The sequence below is a fragment of the Palaemon carinicauda genome, chromosome 30 (genome assembly GCF_036898095.1).
Source record: "Palaemon carinicauda isolate YSFRI2023 chromosome 30, ASM3689809v2, whole genome shotgun sequence".
NCBI classification, from domain to species: Eukaryota; Metazoa; Arthropoda; class Malacostraca; order Decapoda; family Palaemonidae; genus Palaemon; species Palaemon carinicauda.
The window spans coordinates 55,263,514-55,289,743 of NC_090754.1; the positions used below are offsets into that span (position 1 = coordinate 55,263,514).

General features: G+C 36.9%; 2 protein-coding genes across 3 annotated transcripts in view; one reads left to right on the top strand and one right to left on the bottom strand.

Annotated features, from left to right (window-relative positions):
• LOC137623146 (uncharacterized) overlaps positions 1-26,230 on the top strand; it is a 419,809-nt gene that overhangs the window by 65,458 nt on the left and 328,121 nt on the right. The window lies entirely within an intron of this gene.
• The window catches only part of LOC137623136 (xylulose kinase-like), a 29,873-nt gene that overhangs the window by 2,234 nt on the left and 1,409 nt on the right, over positions 1-26,230 (bottom strand). Inside the window, exons 2-12 of the mRNA XM_068353816.1 lie at positions 22,317-22,399; positions 19,394-19,544; positions 17,181-17,360; positions 15,450-15,551; positions 14,570-14,701; positions 11,935-12,088; positions 8,752-8,896; positions 8,216-8,331; positions 3,744-3,917; positions 3,512-3,609; positions 2,842-2,973 (exon numbers count right to left, since the gene is read on the bottom strand). Coding sequence (XP_068209917.1) covers positions 2,842-2,973; positions 3,512-3,609; positions 3,744-3,917; positions 8,216-8,331; positions 8,752-8,896; positions 11,935-12,088; positions 14,570-14,701; positions 15,450-15,551; positions 17,181-17,360; positions 19,394-19,544; positions 22,317-22,399 — 1,467 coding nt within the window. The remainder of the gene's footprint in view (positions 1-2,841; positions 2,974-3,511; positions 3,610-3,743; positions 3,918-8,215; positions 8,332-8,751; positions 8,897-11,934; positions 12,089-14,569; positions 14,702-15,449; positions 15,552-17,180; positions 17,361-19,393; positions 19,545-22,316; positions 22,400-26,230) is intronic.

Genomic DNA, 26,230 nt, shown 5'->3' on the forward strand with positions numbered 1-26,230 from the left:
GAGCATGAGAAATCAATGAATGATGAGGAAGATCAGACTCATGATCTATTTTCATCGTATCCGTGAAATAGATTAACAAAATACTTTTAGGGGCTGCAGAAACAGTGTCCAATAGCTCGGGGACAAACAAGTATATGTTTCCAAGTGAGGCATTAAAAAAGGAGATATTTTAGAAATAGTTCTGACCTTCAAAGATCCCAACATAAGAGCTACTACATGCATAAATGAGAGCTTGAATTAGCTGTTGAAAAAGGAGACAGAGTCTACCACGAAAGATGACATTGAAGAAGAGAAAATCAGGACAGTAAAACCAAGACCCAGCTGAAGTGGGTAAAGTGCTTATGACGGGCGAAACAGCTAAAATGTCTCGTTGCAGGATAGACATGCTGGGAGGTAAGTCATCCTCAAGCTGGTATAGGGGTGAAATATGCCGTGAAATCTTCAAGCTTCCTAATCAAGGAGAGAGTTGGTGCATCCATTGTCCTAAATTTGTGAAAGACTTTTCTACTTGATCTAACCTATCACATCATACTAGAATAGAAGCATCTGCACCATAATAGCCCTTTTGCCCCCAAAGGACATACCGGTAAGTTCTTGCAAAACACTGTTATTTACATGTTTTTGTAAATTTTTGATAATTTAATGAGAAACTTCAGGCATTTTCCAAAAGAATGAGACTAACCTGACCTCTCTATGACAAAAATTAAGGCTGTTAGAGCAATTTAAAAAAATATATAGCAAAATGTGCTCGAAATTTAACCTTACCTTGGGGTAAAAGGGATAGAAAGCAGAAAGAAATGACCTGGATAAAAGATGGTGTCTGTGCACAAAACAAAATTATTTTCAAAATCAATTTCACAAAAAATAACACTTTCCTACCCAGCTGAATATCTACCATAGTAAGATGGAATCTTCAGGAAATATCAGCTCTTCTATACTGTTAACCAACTCAATCATAGTTGACTATCTGGTAACCAACACAAAAGTAGAAGTCAAGGTCAAAACACTCATCTGAGAAGTTCATTAAAGAGCAAAGACTCATGATTGCTAAAAAAAAAAAAAAAAAAAAAAAAAAAAAAAAAAAAAAAAAAAAAAAAAAAAAAAAAAAAAAGTTTTGGGTAGTGTCATAGCCTCTGTACCGTGGTCTTCCACTGTCTTGGGTTAGAGTTCTCTTGCTTGAGGGTACACTCAGGCACACTATTGTTTCCAGCACACTATTCAATGTGTTTCCTTATTTCTTTTCCTTTTCCTTGTTGGGGCCATTGGTCCTATATCATACTGCTTTTACAACTAGGATTATAGCTCAGCTAGTATTAATAATAGTAATAATAAAGGGATAGTTAAGACACAAGTATGAACTACCCGAAGGGGACGCATATACCAGTAACGGCGACAGTTGCAGTGGTGGTCAATGGCATAGCCAAAGGCATAGATGATGAAAAGTTTTCTTCCTTTCTCTTCCCATCTCTTCTCATTTTATTTTATGCTTTGCTTTCTGGCATAATGTATAATTGAATACTTGGAAAATAATCCCACACATACTGAACATGGCTTAGATGATGAAAAGTTTTCTTCCTTTTTTTCCATTCTCTTCTCATTCTATTGTATGCTTTGCTTTCTGGCATAATATATAACTAAATACAGTAATGTACTTGGAAAATAATCCCACACTTACTGAACAAAGAATTATATTCCCTTGTAAGGGAGTACAATCATAATACTGCAATAACATAACACTCATATCATCTCATTGTTCCAAGGGGTGGATTTAAAGAATGGGAACTAAATATGCCAGATTCTCCTAAAATTAGCTCTTAGAGATCAAACCTACAAGGATCACATACCATTGAGCACTGATAAATAGGAATTTTTAAAATACATACATACATCCATATACCAAAGGCACTTCCCCCAATTTTGGGGGGTAGCCGACATCAACAATGAAACAAAACAAAAAAGGGGACCTCTACTCTCTACGTTCCTTCAGCCTAACCAGGGACTCAATCATAATGTAGATAGATTTCACCTCATGATCACAAAACTAGGAGGGCAAACGATGCCAGATTTCTTAAAAAATTAGTTAATTCATATATTTTCATATTACAATGAATGAATGGGTATCACAGTCAATTTGCAGTCATTTTCTCGACTGTACAGAGAGAGTAAGAGTAGAAATGAACTGGTAAATTTGTAAACCATTTTTTTTTTTTTGGAAAAAGGTGACAAAAACACCTAGGGCCAAGTTACTACATGGCTATTTAGTGTGAAAATAAACCTCAAAATACTGTACAATTCATTTTTATAAATCCAAGAAAAATGTTTGTTGACATTTCTAGCCTTGGCCCAAGAAAACCTATATGTAAAAGATAATATTCTGTAATTCTTGTTATTCAAATAGAATGCCTCTGAGGAATTATTAAATCTTTGGTTTTCTATGATTTTATAAAATAGTATTACATATATAAGCTTTTCTTAAGCAGGGGGCTCAAGATGACTAAATTCTCAGGTATAGCAAATTTGTTTAAAGATAACTTTAATCTCCTGAAAGGAAATAATTGCTATTGAAAGGAATGCCAAATTTGTTTAAAGATAACTTTAATCTCCTGAAAGTGAAATAATTGCTACTGAAAGGAATGGCAAATTTGTTTAAAGATAATTTTAATCTCCTGAAAAGGAAATAATTGCTACTGAAAGGAATGCTAAATTTGTTTAAAGATAATTTTAATCTCCTGAAAAGGAAATAATTGCTACTGAAAGGAATGCTAAATTTGTTTAAAGATAATTTCAATCTCCTGAAAAGGAAATAATTGCTAATGAAAGGAAAATTTCCTTTTCACTAACCTTATCAGCGTCATTGTTTGGTTTGCAAGCCAGTTTAAATTCCGGTCCTTTGATCACCTGCTCGTACTGACCTCCGAGAAGGCCGTGTTTAGCTCTGTAAGCGCAACCAAGGCAGGCTGAATTGGCAATTTCCTGAAAAAAAGATCGCATTTAAAACTGAAAACAATTTAAACGTCGCTCATGAATGGCAGACACAAGGGACAGTGGCAATGTTTTGGAGACTGACCATATATACATATGATTAGTGCCCAAGCCCCCTTTCCACCCAGCCAAGCTAGGACCAGGGAAGGCTAGGAAATGGCTGCAGATGATCTAGCAGGTAAACCTATAGAATTCCCACAAGTCCCCTTTTCTTAGCTTGCAAGGCTTCCCAAAGCCTCCGTTTCTTTCGCTTACAAGAATGGGGATATTGCAGAAACTACAAGAAACCATCGAGATTAAGCGGGTCACGAACCCTAGTCCCGCAGATCGCCAGTCAGGAACATTTCCAATTGACTACTATAAGAGAAATCATTATTTACTGATTCTGTAGGTAAACCGAATTCCACTCAAAAGTTAAAGTTATGTATGACAGTTTGAAGGGCAGGTTCATGCTACCTCAAAGATATGGAAAATAGTCGATGGCCTCTTCTAGTTGATAATAAACATAGGCGACCTTTGGAAGACATACCATAGTGTATACAGGTGTGTTGAAGACATCTGCCAAGACCTGCAAGAGGCTCGTATTATTGGAAGCTCCTCCTGTGGCCAAAACACGGGAGCCACTACCTGAATTAGAAATTTAAATCCTTATATTAATATTTCTTTCAAATGATTTATTAATTTTGTAATTTTGCTTGCATGATTGTGGCACTTTTTTAAGATAATATCTTATCCTATACAGATATTTATCACCAATTTACCCGTGTTGTAACCAAGATTCTCCGCATGAACGCGCTTGGCAACAAACTGCCCCTCGACCAAGGCCCGAACCTCTACTTCTCGGCTTGTATAACGAGAAACTGCTTCGTCGGCTTTATTGAATCGGTAGATCCCTTCGAGCTCAGGGGTAATCTCTCGCTTGTGGTAATACATGCCTGTAAAAGATTTTCAAATTTTACATACATACATATACCAAGGCACTTCCCCCAATTTTGGGGGGTACCCGACATCAACAAATGAAACAAAAACCAAAAAGGGGACCTCTACTCTCTACGTTCCTCCCAGCCTAACAAGGGACTCAACCGAGTTCAGCTGGTACTGCTAGGGTGCCACAGCCCACCCTCCCACATTATCCACCACAGATGAAGCTTCATAATGCTGAATCCCCTACTGCTGCTACCTTCAAATAATAATAAAATCATTATCAAACAGTAATAAGAACTACATCGAGTAATATATTACCCTACAATCCCATGTTTATTATTATTATTACTGTACTAGATAAGATACAGCCCAAGTAAGAAAAGCAGGATGCTATAAGCCCAAGAGCTCCAAGTAAAAATAACCCAGTGAGGAAAGAAAATAAGGAAATAAACTACATGAGAAGCAATGAATAATTAACATAAAACGCATCAAGATCAGTGATAACATTGAAGTTGATCTGTCATACAAGGTCGTACAAGGTTCTAGGCATGGCAATCTTTTTTCTTTTTAGTGAAACAAAGATAAGAGAGCAGTAGTACTGCACACAAGCTACCTGAATCCTCAGGTATACAATATGTGATTGCCTCACTTTCTGTACATCAGAGGAAGATGCCCAAAATTTTCTTTCTTAGTGCATTTTCACCAAGAGCTTCATCTTTAATTCACCATTTTTTTTATTTCCTTTTCCTTTAAGGATGGGCAAGTATGTACCCGTGACAGCTGCTAAATAACAAATACAGATTCATGTTACATTTAACCCTTTTACCCCCAGGGTATTTGGAACTTTCCAACACTTAACCCCCAGGCGGTTTTTTTTTTTTTCAAGCACATTTTGCAATATATTTTTTTTTTTAAATTGCTCTAACAGCCTTAATTTTCATCATAGAGAAGTCAGGTTGGTCTCATTATTTTGGAAAATGCCTTAAGTTTCTCATAAAGTTATCAAAAATATGCAAGAAAAATGTTAATAGCTGTTTTTTGCAAGGACGTACCAGTACGTCCATGGGGGTAAAGGGATGAGTTTTGTGAAACGTACCAGTACGTCCATTGGGGGTACAAGAGTTAAGGATGGGCAAGTATGTACCTGTGACAGCTGCTAAATAACAAATACGGATCCATGTTACATTTAATATGTATACATGATGTGAAGGGATAAGAAATGGTTGATAAGAAAAAACCAGTTAAAAGGACATTTATAAGGATCCTCAGAAATCTTGGAATGAAAAAGAGTGGAGGAATAAATATTGCCTCACATTTAACACAATAAAGAGAAACTTGACAACACAGTGCTTGCCTGCAAATTCATTAAGGCATATTAGGAAAATTGTACAGTACATCGTAAAGCAGAAAAGCTGCGAGCAATCAAAATATATGACAACCACCTATTTAAGTTTAGGACCATGAAGAGACTGACAAGCTTGCTGATCCACCATACATATTGATCCTCTATTTTCTGGATCAATGACTCACTCGTTGTTCAAGGGCCTGAGCCTCTATCAGAATCCAGACGGAACACAAATAATAATTATTATGCCTGCCAAAGTATATAAAGACCTGACTCATGACATCCACATATATAGCAGAATTCATGAAAAGCAGGGTACTCAGTCCTAACCCTTTTACCCCCAGGCTATTTGAAACTTTCCAACCCTTAACCCCCAGGCGTTTTTTTTTTTTATTTCAAGCACATTTTGCAATATATATTTTTCAAATTGCTCTAACAGCCTTAATTTTCGTCAAAGAGAGGTCAGGTTGGTCTCATTCTTTTGGAAAATGCCTGAAGTTTCTCATAAAGGTATAAAAAATATGCAAAATAAAATGTAAATAGCAGTTTTTTTGCAAGGACGTACAAGTACGTCTATGGGGGTAAAGGGATGAGTTTTGTGAAACGTACCAGTACGTCCATTGGGGGTAAAAGGGTTAATATACCCTACCACCTCCCCTTGCCCTAGGAATGGCATCCAGTTTCAAAATCATGGGTATCTAAAAACCTGCAATACGGAGCTCAAACGAGTGCTTCATTTTAGAAACTTATAAAATATCATACTGTCTCGAAGCAAATGTAAGGTCTAATATTTACATGTAGGCCATGAATGTTGCAATACATTAGACAACACTGAAGAAGTCTAGAGTGCACTGGTGCAGATAGGTTAAATCCAGAAACAATAACATTGGATGCAAAAATGCAAATTCCTTAAATAAAAAATATTGTATATTACATTAAAATTTGGAAATCAAATCACCAGAAATTACATATAAAAATCAGGCTATATATCAGTTTATTGAGATCAGCGTTACTGTATGGAAATGAGTCGTGATATGACAATGAAACAATATCCAACAGATTTTGTAGTTGAGATCAAAGCCCTCGGAAGAATGTTGGGAGTTAAATGGCAGGACAGGATTAGAAATTAAACTGTCAAAGAGATTACTCAAGAGCCATATGTGGATAAGATCATGGTGAGGGGTAGATGGAGATGGTTTGGGCATGTTCTTCACACTCCTCAAGAGAGATTAGTTCACCAAACCTTCAACTGGGATCCACAAGGCACTAGAAGAGTTGGAAGACTCCAGCCTACATGGCTGAGGACTATGAAGCATGAGGTAGGAGGTGATGAACGGAGAAGTATGTATTTAAAAGATCAAGATAGAGACGTCTGACGAAATCTAACCGAGGCCCTTTGCGTCAATAGGTGTAGGAGATGATGATTATGTACATTGCATAAAAGTAATGACAAACTTAATCTTCACACACGCCATAACCAAGAAAATACATTATACAAACTGTACGACCTAATCTAAACTTGCATAACATAAGCATAACCTAACATTGATTACACTAAGTAAACAAATTTGAAGTAGTTAACACTAAACACTAAACCTAATTCATAGATTCCAAAGTGACTTGTGAAGTAAGAAAATTGCTGAGTATACAGAAATTAATTAGTAAACATTACCTATCAATGGAAACTTCATAGAAATGCTGTTACTTTACTTACTTTGATGGCTGCTTTTCCGGTCCCATACAGCAGGGGAACCCCACTCTCTACAGGAGAGTGGGGTTGGAGAAAGGAATATTTTTTTTCTAGAAATAGCACTGGCTAAAAGCAAGCTTAGTAACCCAGAAGAAATAAGAAATATGGATAAGTACCAGCTATGGTAAATCAATTGCATGTACGTATACGTATCTAATGTATAGAGAGAAAAGAAAAAAAGTAAAGAATGAATTAGTGAAATGGGACATACCAATAAGTCTTTTTATAGTTTATCTATAAAAGGTTGGTTTAAAAGTTGATAGTTTTCTTAAAATGTTTTATTTCAACTGTTCATAACTTCTCATATAGTTTATTTTCTTATTTCCTTTCCTCACTCAGATATTTTTCCCTGTTGGAGCTCTTGGGCTTGTAGCATCCTGCTTTTCCAACTAAGGTTATATCTTAGCTAGTAGTAATAATAATAATAATAATAATAATAATAATAATAATAATAATAATACATACATACATACAAGGCACTTCCCCCAATTTTGGGGGATAGCTGACATCAAACAAATGAAACAAAAAAGGGGACCTCTACTCTCTACGTTCCTCCCAGCCTGACAAGGGACTCAACCGAGTTCGGCTGTTACTGCTAGGGTGCCACAACCCACCCTCCCCCGTTATCCACCACAGATGAAGCTTCATAACGCTGAATCCCCTACTGCTGCTACCTCCGCAGTCTCCTAAGGTACTGGAGGAAGCAGCAGGGCCTACCGGAACTGCGTCACAATCGCTCGCCATTCATTCCTATTTCTAGCAAGCTCTCTATAGCCTCTCTCACATCTATCCTCCTATCACCCAGAGCTTTCTTCACACCATCCATCCACCCAAACCTTGGCCTTCCTCTTGTACTTCTCCCATCAACTCTTGCATTCATCACCTTCTTTAGCAGACAGCCATTTTCCATTCTCTCAATAATAATAATAATAATAATAATAATAATAATAATAATAATAATAATAATAATACTAATGAATAAAATTGAGAAAACAGCCGAAGGAACTCTAGACAGCGGTTAAAAGAACGGCACACAGGAAAAGTAAGGCTGGTTATTGATGGGTAAAGGGCCCCCAGGTATCAGGCAGTGATATAATACTGATCTGTTTGTAATAAACACAAATTCAGTGCTTTTGGACATTAATAAATGATGAAACTAAGCATAGTTGTTCATCTTGCAATAATGATGCAACGTGAAAGCAGAAATACAGTACCTATATTGCCAAAATTTCCTCTAGGCGTCATGTCTAACAGCTGGTTGAATATGTCCCAAGAACCGTCTGCATTTTCATCTCTAATTTTTTCTCTTGTTAGCGATCCATTCTTGAAGCTGAAAAGTAAATACAATCTATGAACTAGAGGGGCACTCAGTAGAGCGCAGACATCCGCCGCCGCAGCTTATTTCTCGACCTTGACCTTTGATCTTAACATGTATTAATTGGCATGGATTTTCAAATACTCAAATATGAACCAAGTTTTAAGTCTCTGTGACAACGATGTACAAACTTATGGGTGATTACGTGCATTGGAAATTTTGCTTGACTGTGACCTTGACCTATGACCATAACCTTCCAAAATTTAACAATTTCTAGCTTTTCACATAACAGTTTATCCCTGTTTCAATACACTACAATTAAAAGTGTGGCCAGGTAGCTGTTCACAAACAAACACACACACACATAAACAGGGGTAAAACATAACCTCCTTCCAACTTCGTTGGCAGAGGTAATGAAAGCTAGCGAACACTAACCATAAGAGGGCCATATAAGCCTGAGAATTCACAGGGTTCACAAAAACATGTCCTTCAAGTTTCGGTGTTGGGGTATCAAGCCAAAGGAAGACGGTGTCGCTGGTGCCCAAGCTTACGGCTACGTCGCCTTTCTTCAAACACATACCTGAGAGGACGAAAAAATTTAGAAATTTGATTTCATTCAATAATTCCATTTCTTAAATACAAGAAAGACATGGATATCAGAAAAAAAATTTAGAAGCTCATTATTCCCGACCAGAATATTTAGAAACCAGTTACTGAAAGCTAAAATAGATTTTTTCCACTACAATACTGTACTTGAAGTAAGATAATGTAAGAACTTTCTTTCAATCTTTTTCACACGTTGTATAGACTATTACCTAAGAAAAGTTTTTAAACATGGAAAATAACTTCTTATAACATTAAATATTTTTCATACAAGACCACCAATTGCACTGAACTCTTTATTTTTGGTATGAGTTACCCTCTTAACATGTTTTTTTTTAAGGAGTTTTGAAATCAGAAGAACGAAAATAGCCAAGAGTTTTCATCTGAGAATTGCTGGTTGGTAATAACGCCAGATTTATTCTATCACAAAATTTAGATCTGTTTTAGATAGCACAAGATATAGCCTATTGGAAACCTCCATGCCTGACGATCTGCTCAAGCTCGAAAGCTTTTTGTAGTGTCTGCAACCTCACCATCCTTCTGAGCTAAGGATGTAAGGTTTGGGGGAGCCTATAGGTCTACATGTTGTATCATCAGCTGCCATTGCCTTGAACTCCCTGGTACTAGCTCCATGGAGAGGGGGACTAGGCGCTGATCATATGTATATATGGTCAGTCTCTAGGGCATTTTTACTGTTCCTTGCCTCTACCATTCATGAAAGACGTTTAAACCTTAATCATCTACACCATATGATTACTGGATTTGGGGGGGCAGTAGCTGTAGTGAACGACACCTCGTAGTAACGGGGGATTTTGAGGAGGGAGAAGTCTAATTGGAAAGGGACCTCTGGTAGCTGTATCACTCGCCCCATTTTTAATACCGACACCCTTTAGGGGTGAGCGAGCTGGGTATATTCCTGGCATTCCATGTAACTTTTTTCTCTGATATATTTAGCAGTATTTATACCTTTGAAATGGTGCTTTAAGGAGCATTTCACGGAGCGACACAGGTTGAGGCCAGAAATAGATTTTTCCTTCGTCAAAATCCCTTATTTAGTAAGGCTCCTAACTATAAGGACTATTAATAAACCACTATAAACAATAAAACATGGAATGAATCTAGGCGTAGATAAAAACAAAATAAAAAGATGATTAGAAACGAATGAGAGAGCTCAAGAAATTCAAAATACTGAATAAAACTGGGACACTGGATATGTAAATTAACCTTATTTATTCAATGCTTTCAATTAATTCACTACATTGCCTACTGGGAGACAACATTGTCAAGTTAATTATGTACATAACATGCAGATCATGCTACAGTATATTGTATTTTACCAAGAATGTTCCAAGTCCAAATATATACACTGATATAAAAACAAATACTGTATACATAAACAAAATCCTTAAAAGTCTCTTATAAGCATTTTACAAAAATACTTTAGTCTAAATTATCACTAATGAAACTAAAAAATATATGTACTGTAAGCTAGTACTTTAAAGAGCTATACGTGATAATTCTGATAATTATAAGTTTAACTACACAACATCAAACATTCATGCAAACTTTTCGTAAGCTCAATGCGTAATGCTTAAGCATCTCAGTAATAGCTAAAGCATTCTCTCATATTCTACACATTTAGGCCAGTCTTACAAGAGTCAATTCAGTTGTCTAGTGAAATGTCTCATATTAACCCTTTTACCCCCAGGCTCTTTGGAAATTTCCAACCCTTAACCCCAAAGGGGTTATTCTTTCCCAAGCACATTTTGCAGTATATTTTTTTTAAATTGCTGTAACAGCCCTAATTTTTGTCATAGAGAGGTCAGGTTGGTCTCATTCTCTTGGAAAATGCCTGAATTTTCTCAAAAAAATTATCAAAAATATGCAAAAAAAAATTTTAAATAGCATTTTTTTGCAAGGATGTACCGGTACGTCCATGGGGGTAAAGGGATGAGTTTTGTGAAACGTACCAGTACGTCCTTTGGGGGTAAAAGGGTTATTTACTACAATATCCAACAGATTTTGTAGATTTGAGAAACAACCCTTCAGAAGAATGTTGGGAATTAAATGGCAAGACAGGACTAGAAATGAAACTATGAGAGATTACTCGGGTGCCATACATGGATAGATGGAGATGGTTTGGGCAGGCTGTTTGCACTCCCCCCAAGAGAGATTAGTTCACCAAACCTTCAACTGGGCTCATCAAGGCACTAGAATAGTTAGATGATCCAAGTCTACATGGCTGAGGACTATGAAGTGTGAAGTAGGAGATGATGAACGGAGAAGTACCGATTTAAGAGCTAAGATAGATACGACTGCAAAAATTTAACCGAGGCTCTTTGCATCAATAGGCGTGGGAGGAGATGATGATGATGAATGACCCAAGTCTACATGGCTGAGGACTATGAAGTGTGAAGTAGATGATGATGAATGGAAAAGTACTGATTTAAAAGCTTAAGATAGAGACGACTGCAAAAATTTAACCGAGGCTCTTTGCATCAATAGGCGTGGGAGGAGATGATGATGATGATGAAACTTGGAACAACCTGACTGCTTTCAAGATGCCTTAAAACAAAACAAAAATAATGGTATGAGAAAGAATATAAATTAAATTCTAATTAAATAAATTATCCTTTAGTAAATTCTGTGATGTAGAAGAAAATGCTAACCACTTTATGTTATATTGTCCACAGTTTAGTGATATAAGAATAAAAGCAATTGAGCTCCAACAACCATACAAAGAAGATAGTGCACAAACAGTTGGAAAATTCCTTTTTTGTGAAGAAAATATTGAAAATAAGAAAAGAGTTCTACAACAAATGTGGATGAAAAGAGAAAAAACTAGTGAAAATAAGGAACACACAAAACTAAAAGACACAGAGGCGCCGTTGCAAAGGCAAAGCCTCAACCTGAATCTGATCTGATCTGAATCTTCACTGATTCTCTAACTGTAGAATGCTAGACTACTTCAAATCATTCATTCTCTAACTGTAGAAAGCAGCAAACACATCTTACCAGCTAAGGATGCAGGATTGTCTCCAGTGAAGGCTACCACAGCGCAGTCGGGATTGAAACTATACCGATCAACAAAGTATGATGCTATTGTACCGAGTTTCTCGCATGCAGGGACAGGTTGACCGAGTTTCTCGGCAAGGTCGGGGGCACAAGCCTGTAACAGCAATGACAGTTGGAAGGTGTGTATTTATATAAAAAAAACTTATGTTTGAACCTTAGCATTATTACTAAAAATCTGATTTGTCTCTACGGAAGACTATTAAAAGATGCTTGCAAATTTTTCTTTAATGTAATACTTACAGAATTATTATCTTAGTACAGTAGGTACATTCATTGTAAACATTAAGAAAGCATAATCTCCCTCAACCTCTGATATATAGTTGGACACAGGGATTACTAGCATACCTCGCTCTGAGGAAATGCACCGTTACACCGTGACTGTATGGCAAGATCCTGTGTGTAGCCATTTCTCCCTAGAGTATCTGTTTGGTTACTTGCCATGCAGTAAAGGTTAACAGGAGGCATTTTTCTTTGAGGTTTGCCAGGAATTCCTGTCTCCATCTGTATATTAATATACATTACTAAGCCAATCTGGTCACGAGAGCCAGGACTCGATACTACTTAGCCTTGCATTGCACTATATAAGGGTTTGTGTCTAAGACAACTTTAGTGGTTTGTGTGTATGAAACATATTTGACTTTAATTTTCTTTTGTATCCCTCAAGCCCCTCTTTCCAAAAATGTCTTAATTTGTTATTGTTCCTTTCCAGGTATTGACAGCAGCCCCTACACTCAGTAGGGAGTGTAAGGGAAGATTATCTAGCCCACTACTGTATGTATATAGAAAAGAGTGAGTACATCCGTCCCTGGAATCCAGTGTATCGCATAACAATTATGAATGTGGTTGATTGTCTGTTACTATTGTGTAGTGGTCTGTATAACTGAAGGTCTGCAATGACTCATGGAAACCTTCATCGTCAGACTGATAAGGACCCACTTGTAAAAGAGATTGGGATGACTGGCAATCCTGCCTATTGGAGATTTGAGACTCCTGCAGAAAAAAAAGGTTTATGGTGACTGAGTTTTCCATATTCATGATATGAGTGAGATGAAGGAAAAGAATTAGCTTATAGTATTTTAGAGAACTGCAATCAAGAAAAAAAAAACTGTAATGAGGTGTTGTATTAAGTAAAATGCAATAATTTTCATGCTGTGCCTTAAATGTGATGTTGTGATTGTAAGTAATAAGGGAAGACACACTGGCCCACAGCTGTATTTTGGCATGCCATTCTTCAGTTTTAGCTGCCGTTCTTCAAAGCAGACTTGACGGCAGAGCATGACTGGTCAATATTAAGGCCATTGATTATTAACATTGGGGAAGTTTTCAGTAAAGAATTCGGGCATTGAGGGTTCTTCATGTTTTGTTAGGATTTTAATGATCCGTTTTGTAACTGAAGCAGTATATCTTGCATGTAGTTTAGTATTTTTCTCTTGTTGGTACAATATGCAAAAGGGATGTTAATTTTGCCTTTGACTATCCTAATTGATATATTAATGTATTCCTAATAGTTTTGTTTCATTTCCTAATAAATATTTTTTTTTCTTGTTTTTATGAATACAGCATTTCATTTCAGAACCTCTCACCATGGTCTCAGTTCCTCAGCCACTGTTTTCTTTAGTCAAGTTATTTAAAATAAAATTTCCCACACTGTCTAGTTATCAGTTAAAATAAATATTCCCTTTCACCTAATGTTCGGACCCTTACTTGAGCTTAAAACCATCTTACCTAAAAAATATAGAGCTATATACAATATCCTTCTGATTTCCCAGAAACGAATCAACGTTCTTCTTACATGTTAATCCAGCTAGCCCAATGAAAGGTATGATAAACAACAAGATTCAAGCTTGGTCCCCTTGCCCAGTATAAATCAAGGGGTGGTGCCCAGAGCTCCGTTCTCTTGACCTGTTACTTAGGTTTTTTTGGGTATTCCACCGTTGTATATTTGTTGTGTAGTGAACGTCGGGTTGTGGTCGGCATTCGGACATTAGGCAGTTCGGGTGCTATTTCTGGCCACAGTTCGCAATCCACTACAGCATAAGAGCAGAATTCTGGGAGAAATATTCTTTGCTCCTACAAAATAGGATTATAAAAATCAATGTACTGTACAAATATCAAAAACTAAAACAATACCATTCCAGATGGAACTAGAGGGCCACTCAGTGGAAAGCATGTCTTCGCCATGCCAAGCAGTCTTATTTCTCTCTCAACACCACTGCATACCTTCAAATTCATTCTATTTTCTTTATACCACACATGTAAGCCATGTTTAGTCGATATTGGTATGGGAGTTTTGGCGTAATGTTGTTTACAAACAAAAAATTAACAGCGATTATTTTCAGAGTACTTCTACATACTTTTAATTTGATGCACTTTATTCAAAATGTTACAGATTCATCCTTGGGTCATACCCAACATGACCACCAAATTTGTTCAAAACCTATACAGTAGTTTTTGGGATAAATTTGCTTGCTAACACAGACAGGTGAATACATATTTGTAAGGTCTTCGCTGTTGACGAAGACAATAAAACAACAACAATTACAACGTAAATGCCCTGTGAAAACGTAATACTTACATCTAGGCAAGGTTGAGACCAGGTCTTAGTATTTATGTCGAGGAGGTTCATTCCAGACGCATCAGCGTAATCGATAGGTGCGTATTTCCCGAGGAAGAGTGAACATGCAAAGCTGCTGACCAAAGAAATTCTCTGAAATTTAAAGTTGAAATTATTAAAATCAGAATGTTTCCTAATGCACTAAATTATTCTTTTTATATAATAAAAAACAGTTTTAATGATAAAATTTCTTATTTCTATATACCTGATGTTCATATTACTTCTTAACCCTTTTACCCCGGGGTATTTGGAAATTTCCAACCCTTAACCCCCAGGAGGTTATTTTTTTTCCCAGCACATTTTGCAGTATATTTTTTTTAATTGCTCTAACAGCCTTAATTTTTGTCATAAAGAGGTCAGGTTGGTTTCATTTTCTTGGAAAATGCCTGAATTTTCTCAAAAAATTATCAAAAAATATGAAAAACAAATTTTTATAGCATTTTTTTGCAAGGACGTACCGGTACGTCCATGGGGGTAAAGGGATGGCTTTTGTGAAACGTACCAGTACGTCCCTTGGGGGTAAAAGGGTTAAAAACCTTAGTTTAATTGAGACTTTACGTACAATTTTGAAATTTTACTGACGCTTACCCATAAAATTTTGAAATTTTACTGACACTAACCCATAAAATTTTCAAATTTTCCGGTAAGTGTCGATTAAACTGGGCTTTTAAAGAAGAAGCAATGTGAACATCAGATGAGTATAGAAATAATCATAATTTACATATACGTAACAATTTACAGTATGTAAATATCTAATGTTAATCCAATTCCTTAAATGTACGAAGTGTGTCACTAACTGTTTACACTAACTGCTTGATAAACGACAGAAATCATTACTAACCTCAGTGCAGTTATACGCTTCTTTCCTCTTCTGGTATACCTTGGCAATCTGGTTTCCGGTAAATCTTTCATACGCCCGTGAGCCGGTGATGTCTGCTAGTTTCTGTGTGTATTTTAAAAAGATAAGCAATAGTGTATACACTGGAATCAATTATTCAATTGCATCATCATTTAAGTACTTTAAATTAAAAAGATAAACAATATTGTATACATTGGAATCAATTATTTAATTGTATCTTCATTTAAGTACTCTAAATTACCTTTTAGATCTATTTAATAAATTCTCACATCAAAAATTAATAGAATTAAGAGGAGAGAAACTTGAAAGGGTTGGTTACAATCAATATGATCTTCATGCCAAGTTCAGAGTTCATTATCATATCTTTCATAAAGGCAATGGACCTTTGGATATTATCTCTGTCTTTCTTAAAATGGCCCCCAAAAATAGTTCACACACTTCTGATTACTGTACATTGTTAAAGTACAGAGGGCATGAGCAGAACGATTAAGTACAGGTATATATAAATGCTTGGGAGGAACCTGTTAAGGGGAGAAGATTGAGAGAGAGAGAGACAGAGAATTAGATGTCGAGATAAGGTGAAGGATGATGTGGAGAGAAGAGGTTTGGTGAAAGAGGATGCCTTTGATAGAAGGTATTGGAGAGGGTGCATCAGGCAACCGACTCTTTAATTATGGTGGGCAAGAAAATATGCACTTCACAAAACTAAAAAAAAAAAAAAAAAAACTGTCACCAATCTATAGACCTCATCTTTAAAACTTAAAACCAACTGAATGTCAATGCCCAAATAAGCAACATGGTTTTAAAATGATCACCTAAAATAATTGCAACATACAAAAAAAAAAACCATATTTATAGTGCACAATTCCATCAAACTACTAAGCTTTTTTCTTCTTCTTGTAGATTTAATTCTTTTAATATTCACAGCTGAATAAAGCATTCTGTACTGGCAATTGATTCCTCATTATTCTTTTTCTAGTTTTTCATGTTCCTATTATTCATTCCCCATTTAACCAGGCAGAGTTAGACATTGAATTACTGTTCGCTGTCCCGTCTTGTAAAAATGAAAAATAAGTAAGACATAAGAACAGAATAATATGTACAGAATTATGATACATTTGTATAAAGCAAAAAATTTAATTTACTAAGTATCTAATCATATTTCAAATTCATCTAATCTAATATGCACAGATTCTAAACTGTGGCGCTGCGCTCGAATAAAAAAACATAAACGCAGTATATAAACAAGGCAAAATTTTTAGAAACTGCTGCTATTGGACCCTAAAGAACCATTAAATTTCTCCAGTAATTTTTTCTGTATAATTTCTACAATCTACCTTTTAATTTTTCACACATTAAATTCTTACTGACGTATGACATAACGCAGAAACAGTAAAATAACTAAATGGGTTTAAAGGTCACTCATGAATGGCAGATGCAAGGAATAATAACAATGCCCTACACTGACCATACAGTATGTACCTATGATCAGCATCCATGCCCCCTCTCCATGAAGCTGGGAGCGAGGAGGGCCAGGCAATGGCTGCTGATGACTCAACAGGTAGACCTATAGGTCTCCCACCAAAGCCCCCATGATGCTCACGAGGATGGTGATGTTGTACGAATAAACTATCGATTTTGAGTGGGTCTCAAACACCAGTCTAGCAGATTGCTAGATAGCGACGTTACCAATAGGCTAAGACAACTCCTTACCTGCGCCCCACCAACTTTCTCCTCCAGTTCTCGACATTGAGTAGTGGTGGAGGAATCCATCCAAATAGGGGAGTCTGTCACGCTGAAAGCCATGGCCAACTGATCGTGAAGAAAACGTTCGGGCTGCAAATCCTCGAGCAATTTACCAGACCCTTTCCTCCAGTAAACACTGCCATGTTGCTGTTGATAATAACAGAGGTATACTTAATATTTTCTAAACACTGTTCATACATATTATAACAATGACTTACCACCCATAAGGTCTAATTTTGCTATACAGTATCCTTTCTATTTTGTGGCTATACATAAAGTAAAATCCTTCTAGTTAAGAAAATACTAACCTTAAAATACCACTTGCCTGACAATATTATCCGGCCCCTCAATATCTAGATCTTTGCATTATCAATGTCTCTTTAAATATACTGTATACTGTGCAACTCATTTAAAATTCTAGGTGGGGTTCTCGACAGTAAATTTACTCTTGATAAACGTGTCTGATCAGTTTCTTCTTCAATTGCAAAAAAAAAAACTGGCATATTGAGAAAGACTTTCAAGGTTTTTGGTGATCAGTCTATAATGACAAAATCTTTTAACTATCTCTCATCTATAGTTTATTCGTCATTCCTCTATTTCCGTCCTCACTGAGCCACTTTCACCATTGGAGCCTTTGGGATGTAACATCCAACTTTTCAAGCTAGGGTTGTAACTTGGGTAGTAATTATGATAACAATAATAACTAGAGAGGCACTCAGTAGAGCGCAGACCTCCGCCGCAGCAACTTATTTCTCGGCTTTGACCTTTGACTTCAACATGTAATAATTAGCGTGAATTTTCATACTATCAAATATGAACCCAGTTTGAAATCTTTGATTACTTGAATTGGACATTTTGCTTGTCCTGAAAGTTTCATTACTCTTTGATTAACCCTTTTACCCCCAGGCTATTTGGAACTTTCCAATCCTTAATCCCCAGGGGTTATTTTTTTTCAAGCACATTTTGCAATATATTTTTTTAAAATTGCTCTAACAGCCTTAATTTTCATCATAGAGAGGTCAGGTTGGTCTCATTCTCTTGGAAAATGCCTGAAGTTTCTCAAAAAATTATCAAAATTATGAAAAAAAATGTAAATAGCAGTTTTTTGCAAGGACGTACTGGTACGTTCATGGGGGTAAAGGGATGAGTTTTGTGAAACGTACCAGTACGTCCTTTGGGGGTAAAAGGGTTAAATTTGTGGCCAGGATGCTGTTCACAAACAAAAACACACACACACACAAAAAGGGGGTAAAACAAAACCTCCTTCCAACTTCATTTGCAGAGGTAATAATAATAATACTGTACTTAGACTGTATATAAAAAATGCTGCAGAAAATGTAAATCAAAGGTTAAATATCAAACAGCATGACAAAACATAGAAAATGGAATCGCATCCAAATGAACTACACTGTACAATACTGTACACTGTATAGTAAAGTAGCAAAATCAAAGTACTTATAATACACTGTACAATGAAAACTGGAACAATATTGTACACTTTACAGTAAAGTAAAAAAATGAAAGTACTTACAGAAGGTCCTCAAGTTACAAACTTAATTGGTTCTAAAAAGCTGTTTGTAAGTTGAATTTTATTAAATTTTGGCCTAGGAATAGGCCTAACCTGAATCCCATACCTATGACTCCAGCGGCAAAAGTCAACAAATAGCCGGGTTTTATATGAACTAGATATTACGTTATTACAAATGTCATTTTGTTTACAGTATTGAATTATATATTAGTTTTATTACACTATTTATATCAAAGGGATTAACCGGTGATGAGGTGTGGGACAGAGGTAGATGGAGAAAGCTGAACAGAAACATCGACGCTACATAGAAGTAGGGAAAAGATGTAGACAAAGAAGAAGATGATGATTTGTGTTTGTATCTCCGAGTGTTAGGCTGGAGGAACGTAGAGAGTAGAAGTCCCCTTTTTTGTTTTGTTTCATTTGTTGATGTCTGCTACCCCCCAAAATTGGGGGAAGTACCTTGGTATATTTATGTATGTATACATGTATCTCCGAGTGTTTGTAAATTGAGGATCTTCTGTACAGCGTACAGTAACCATGAAAAATGGAATGCATCGTAAAACGATACAGCATACTGTACCCCTAAAAATACTGGTCAAATTGAACACCAGGGAAATAATATAGTACAATCCTTCAACAACACTTCCCTTACCTGGCCTGTGCCCGAAAGAGCGGCTATGGTCGAGAAATCCGCCCCGGCGACTCGAAGCTTGTCCATGAGCATGTCTACGGCCTTGACCCACATGATCGTGGGGGCCGTCACCGTCACGTTATCGTCTGCGACAACAACTCCGCCGTGAGTTCTATGGAATTTGAGAAGTTCTTTTGAGATATCCATACAGACAATTTATACATGATACAATATAAATCTATGGATACGAAATCATTTCCCTATTTATAAAAGAATAAGTAATTTCATTAAATATATTTTGTAATAAGTAGAAAAAATTATACAGTAATTCATAGCAATCAACTACAGTATAGTCAATTTCTTTTAGCGATGCAGATTTGCACCGACTCGCAGCGGTGCCCTTTTAGCTCGGAAAAGTTTCCTGATCGCTGATTGGTTGGACGAGATAATTCTAACCAATCAGCGATCAGGAAACTTTTCCGAGCTAAAAGGGCACCGCTGCGAGTCGGTGCAAATCTGCCTCGATAAAAGAAATGGACTATAGTTGCTGAATTACAAAAAGGTAATAAGGAGTATAAATTGCAGTACAACCAAGATGATAATTTGAATGCGCTTAAATTTCATTGTTATCATTACTAGCCAAGCTACAACTGGAAAAGCAAGATACTACAGTTCATGGACTCTAACAGGGGAAATAGCCCAGAGAGGAAAGTAAATAAGGAAACAGACAGAATACCATGCCTAAGTATACCCTTAAAGCAAAAGAACTAACCCAAGACAGTGGAAGACCAATGGTAAAGAGGTTATGACACTACCCAAGATTTGATAACAATGGTTTGATATTGAAGTGTCCTCCAAGAAGAGCTGCTTACCATAGCTAAAGATTAAGTCCGAAATTCCATGCCATGCAACTTCTAGGAGTAAAAAATCCCCCACATGGGGAAAATAAAAAGAAATAAATATGTGACCATGGCAAAATAAAATTAATCAACATGGACAATATATGCATACATAAGAATCAACAAAGGTCATAGGAATATGGCAATGTGGCTTCAAGGTTGAACCTTATTTTACACCTCTTCCACTTAAACTAGTTTAAAGGTCGCTCATGAATGGCAGAAGCAAGGGACACCGACATTGCCCTAGCAATCAGGACAATGGCCTAGAGACTGACCATATATTATATGATCAGCGCCCAAGCCTCCTCTCCACCCAAGCTAGGACCAGGGAGGGCCAGGCAGTGGCTGCTGACGACTCAGCAGATAGACCTATAGGCTCCCCCAAACTCAACTCACAAGGATGGTAAGGTTGCAGACACTAATGGCACTAACGAGTCTGAGCGGGACTCGAACCCCCGTCTGGCAAACACCAGGCAGAGACGTTACCAATCAGGCCACAACACTGCCTAGTAGACTGCTCTGCAGTATTCATTACTGGGTATTGTGGTACCTTTGCATCGGAACAGAATGCTAGGTACGGACACTGCAATGCCCCTACAACATATAAGTAACATTGCAATGCCCATAAAATATATAAGCAACAGTATAATACCCATGAAACATGCAAGGAGGTGGGGATAATTTGGTTTCTGAACAGGTGACAGAAAAGACATACAGGCTCTGGCAATGTACTTTATATCATTTTATGGACTCTGTTCCTGCGTTGGTGTTTTGTGTTATAATCTGCCATTAAAGACAAACTTTCAGCTGGAGGCCCTTTCAGTGTGACCTGTGTAAATCATGATTACTCAACTCTATAAACTATTCTAGAATTTTATTCCAGCTGTGACCAGATCATGAGATGATCCTCCTAATCAGGTAGTTGAATTGTTGGAACTCCAGAAGCTCAAAATTTCAGCAAATGTTTTTCATGTTGAACAGGCAAGCGTAAGTCTGTCTTTAGAGTTTACATACGATAGGTCTATTTCAAGGTTGTTAATGATTTTGAGATATTTTATATTCTTTATCCCTTACTTTTCATATACTTAATTTGTTTCCTTTCCTCACTGGGCTATTTATCCATGTTGGAGCTCTTGGGATTATAGCATCCTGCTCTTCCAACTAGGGTTGTAGCTTAGCTAGTAATAACAATAATAACTTGAGGGGCACTCAGTAGAGGGCAGACCTCCAATGTGGTAGCTTATTTCTTGGCCTTTGACTTTAACATACATTAATTTACGTGGATTTTCATACACTCAAATATGAACCAAGTTTGAAGTCTCTGTGACAATGATGTCCAAACTTATGGCTGATTACGTAAATTAAGACATTTTGCTTGACCTTGGCCTTCCAAACTTTAATAATTTCAAGATTTTAACATAACAGTTAATCTCTGCAAGTTTCATTACTCTACAATTAGAATTGCGGCCAGGAAGCTGTTCACAAACACACACACAAACAGGGGGTAAAACATAACCTCCTTCCAACTTAGATAATTGAAGCCTCACACACATCACTTAGCTGATAAAAATCATGAAAAGTTTTATTCCAAGTCATTAACCCTTTTACCCCCAAAAGGACGTACTGGTACGTTTCCCAAAACCCATCCCTTTACCCCCATGGACCTACCGGTATGTCCTTGCAAAAAATTGCTATAAACATTTTTTTTTTCATATTTTTTATTATTTTTTGAAAAAATTCAGGCATTTTCCAAGAGAATGAGACCAACCTGACCTCTCTATGACAAAAATTAAGACTGTTAGAGCAATTTAAAAAAAATATACTGCAAAATGTGCTGGGAAAAAAATAACCCCTTGGGGGTTAAGGGTTGGAAATTTCCAAAGAGCCTGGGGGTAAAAGGGTTAAAGTTTATTCAATTCTAACTACATTCGTATCTAAGTAAATTGCATTTCATCTTCAAATCCCATACAAATAAGCATAAAGGTTAACAGCATTTCCCAAAGGTATGACCCGAGGAAATTGAAGAGGAGATACACCTACCGTACCTGTATTCTGGTAAATCATTGTCAAACTGCACAGCAGCTTCTTGTTGAACCTCAAGACGATCATTCACGACAATCGCTTTCAGCTGAAAATATAACCAGAGATGTATAAGGTTAGAATTAATCTTTGAAACTAGTGATATTTTAAAAGTAAATCTACATAACATTTGGAACATGCATAATACAATGAACATTAAGCAAGACGTCTTTGTCTTTATTCATACTATAAAGTATTCTAGAAGTTTTATTCCAGCTGCAATCAAGTTGCGGAACAATCTTTCTAATCAGGTAGCTGAATAGGTATGTCTTTATCCATATTCCAAAGTATTCTAGAAGTTTTATTCCACCTGTGACCAGGTTGCGGAACAATCTTTCTAATTGGGTAGCTGAATAGGTAGAACTTCAAAAAGTTCAAACTTGCAGCAAATATTTTTATGTTGAACAGGTTGACATGAGTCTCTCTTTATAATTTATATATGAAAGATCTGTTTTAATGTTGTTACTGTTATTAAAATATTTTACTATAATTCTTTTTATTACTTTTCATATAGTGTATCTATTTCCTTATTTCCTTTCCTCACTGTGCTATTTTCTCCTGTCAGAGCCCTTGGGCTTATAGCATCCTGCTTTTCTAAATAGGATTGTAGCTCAGCTAGTAATAATAATAATAATAATAATAATAATACAGAAATTACATTGTCTCCTGATTTATATATCTTTTGCTCTAAATATCTTAACCTAAGAAATCACAATTTGCTTTCCAGTTGCTGGGCTCCATAATCTTTCATTAAGTTCTTCAATTACCATTTGATCTCCCCATTCCATTCAAAATAAAATTCTATCCCTTTCTTTGTGTATCTGTAGATTTCTCTTTAGTACAGCCCTTTGCTCAATTTCTAAAGGAAAACTCTTAGCCTCATATATATCACATGTGCCACAGAACCATGTAATTACCTCCGCCAACGAAGTTGGGAGGAGGTTATGTTTTTGCCTATGTGTGTGGTTTTTGCCTATGTGTGTGTGTGAAAACTTTCTGGCCACAATTTTACTAATAGTGTAATTATTCGGGGATTAATAGTTATATTGAAATGTGGAAGAGATTCAATTTTGAAAGTCCTAGGTCAAAGGTCAAGGTCGAGCATAAGATCGACCAAATTAACCCCAAGGCAAGCTGGTTTCAAGAAATAAGCTGCCGTGGCGGAGGTCTGCACTCTCAGAGTGCTTTTCTAGTTTTCAATATGATGCAGGCACAATTAGTGTTATCCGAATAAACTGTAGATAATCTTCATTGCTATGACAAAGAAAGAACGCTGAACTATAGTCCATTTCTTTTAGTGAGTCATATTTGCACCGACTAGCAGCGGTGCCCTTTTAGCTCAAAAAATTTTCCTGGTCGCTGATTGGTTAGAATTATCTTGTCCAACCAATCAGCGATCAGGAAACTTTTCCGAGCTAAAAGGGCACTGCTGCGAGTCGGTGCAAATATGACTTGCTAAAAGAAATGAACTATAGAATGAGTGCAGCTTCTGAAATTAATGCTTTCATCAATGTTCGGAATTTCAAAGATTTTCCGATAGATTTGATGAGATTTCGCCATCTATCTACAGCAGAAATGGTTGGCTAACCTATAACACACATATGTCTAGGCTAACAATAATGGGAGACATTAACCCTTTTACCCCCAGGCTATTTGGAACTTTCCAACCCTTAACCCCCAGGGGGTTATTTTTTTCCCAGCACATTTTGCAGTATAATTTTTTTAAATTGCTCTAACAGCCTTAATTTTTGTCTTAGAGAGGTCAGGTTGGTCTCATTCTCTTGGAAAATGCCTGAATTTTCTAAAAAAATTATCAAAAATATGAAAAAAAAATTTTTTATAGCATTTTTTTGCAAGTACGTACCGGTACCTATATGGGGGTAAAGGGATGGCTTTTGTGAAACGTACCAGTACGTCCTTTGGGGGTAAAAGGGTTAAGTCCCGAACTTACAAACTTAATACGTTCCAAGAAGCTGTTTGTAAGTAGAATTCGGTTAACTTTTGGCCTAGGGTAGGCATCATCTAAATCGCATGCCTACGATTTTCAGCAGCAAGAGTCAACAATTGGTCTCGTTTCATATTACAAATGTTGTGACCGAGACCTGGCCGAGCACGCTCTCTGACCCGGGGTCGCCTCATGGTGCGTATTCATCCACTCAGAGGTACCCACTATAGAAAACAGAGATAGGGGAAACTACACAAAATTCTGGTCGGTTGGGAGGAGATCCCAGATACTCCTAAGAAAGTAGTTCGAGGTAACTACTCCGTGTTGGAACAATCGTAATTTCTGTTGGATTCAAGTTTTTATCTCAGAATGTTTGTATGCTCAGGCCCTTCTATAGTGTTAGGGTAGGCACAAAAAAAAGGATACAAAATACTGTAGCTATAGTTTGTAAGTGGTGAGGGTGAGAACGGGTGTAAGAAATGAGTTAGCGGCTAGAGTGGATATGAATGTGTTGAGGTGGTTTGGCCATGTTGAGAGAATGGAAAATGGCTGTCTGCTAAAGAAGGTGATGAATGCAAGAGTTGATGGGAGAAGTACAAGAGGAAGGCCAAGGTTTGGGTGGATGGATAGTGTGAAGAAAGCTCTGGGTGATAGGAGGATAGATGTGAGAGAGGCAAGAGAGCGTGCTAGAAATAGGAAGGAATGGCGAGCGATTGTGACGCAGTTCCGGTAGGCCCTGCTGCTTCCTCCGGTACCTTAGATGACCGCGGAGGTAGCAGCAGTAGGGGATTCAGCATTATGAAGCTTCATCTGTGGTGGAATTGTGGGAGGTTGGGCTGTGGCACCCTAGCAGTACCAGCTGAACTCGGCTGAGTCCCTGGTTAGGCTGGAGGAACGTAGAGAGTAGTCCCCTTTTTGTTTTGTTTCTTTGTTGATGTCGGCTACCCCCCAAAATTGGGGGAAGTGCCTTGGTATATGGATGGATAGTTTGTAAGCAATCAAATATCGTTTTTTTATGATGTGCCGAGTCCTAGTTCAGGTCAGTCAATTACGCTGGACCAGACCATCAATTTATTATTATTATTAATTGCTAAGCTACAACCCTACTCTGAAAAGCAGAATGCTATAAGCCCAGGGGCTCCAACAGGGAAAATAGCTCAGTGACGAAAGGAAACAAGGAAAAAATAAATATTTTAAGAATATTAAAATAAATATCTCCTATATAAACTATAAATACTTTAACAAAACATGAGGAAGAGAAATTAGATAAAATAGTGTGCCAGAGTGTACCCTCAAGCAAGAGAGCTCTAACCTAAGATAGTGGAAGACCATGGTACGGAGGCTATGGCACTACCCAAGACAAGAGAACATTGGTTTGATTTTGGAGTGTCCTTCTCCTAGAAGAGCTGCTTACCATAGCTATAGAGTCTCTTCTACCCTTAGCAAGAGGAAAGTAGCCACGGAACAATTACAGTGCAGTAGTTAACCCCTTTGGTGAAGAAGAATTGTTATCAGGTTAAAGAGATAAAATGACCCAGCTTTCTACGATCCAACTTGTGTTGGTTTAGATTCCTTACCATTGACAGCTTTTAACAGTGGTTAGGTTTAAGTGGTTAGGTTTAATAAGTATACCATCCTTTCCAGACTGAAATATATATTGACTTCATCTTATTCACGTAAAAGATTTGAAGTAAAACTGCATTTTTCATTCATACTAAATAACAGTTTAAGAGTAACATTTGCCATTGAGTTTACCAAATGTCATGGACCAATTAAATTATTGTAAATGAGATTTTTTCCATTGTCTTTATATCTTTTATCTAATCACCTGGTTACCACATATTGCAGTCAGGTCATTAAAGTGTATACTTACAACTCTATCTAGCTAATAGCTTGATATTCTTATGAAGCTTTGGTTGGCTACCAAGGTTTCAT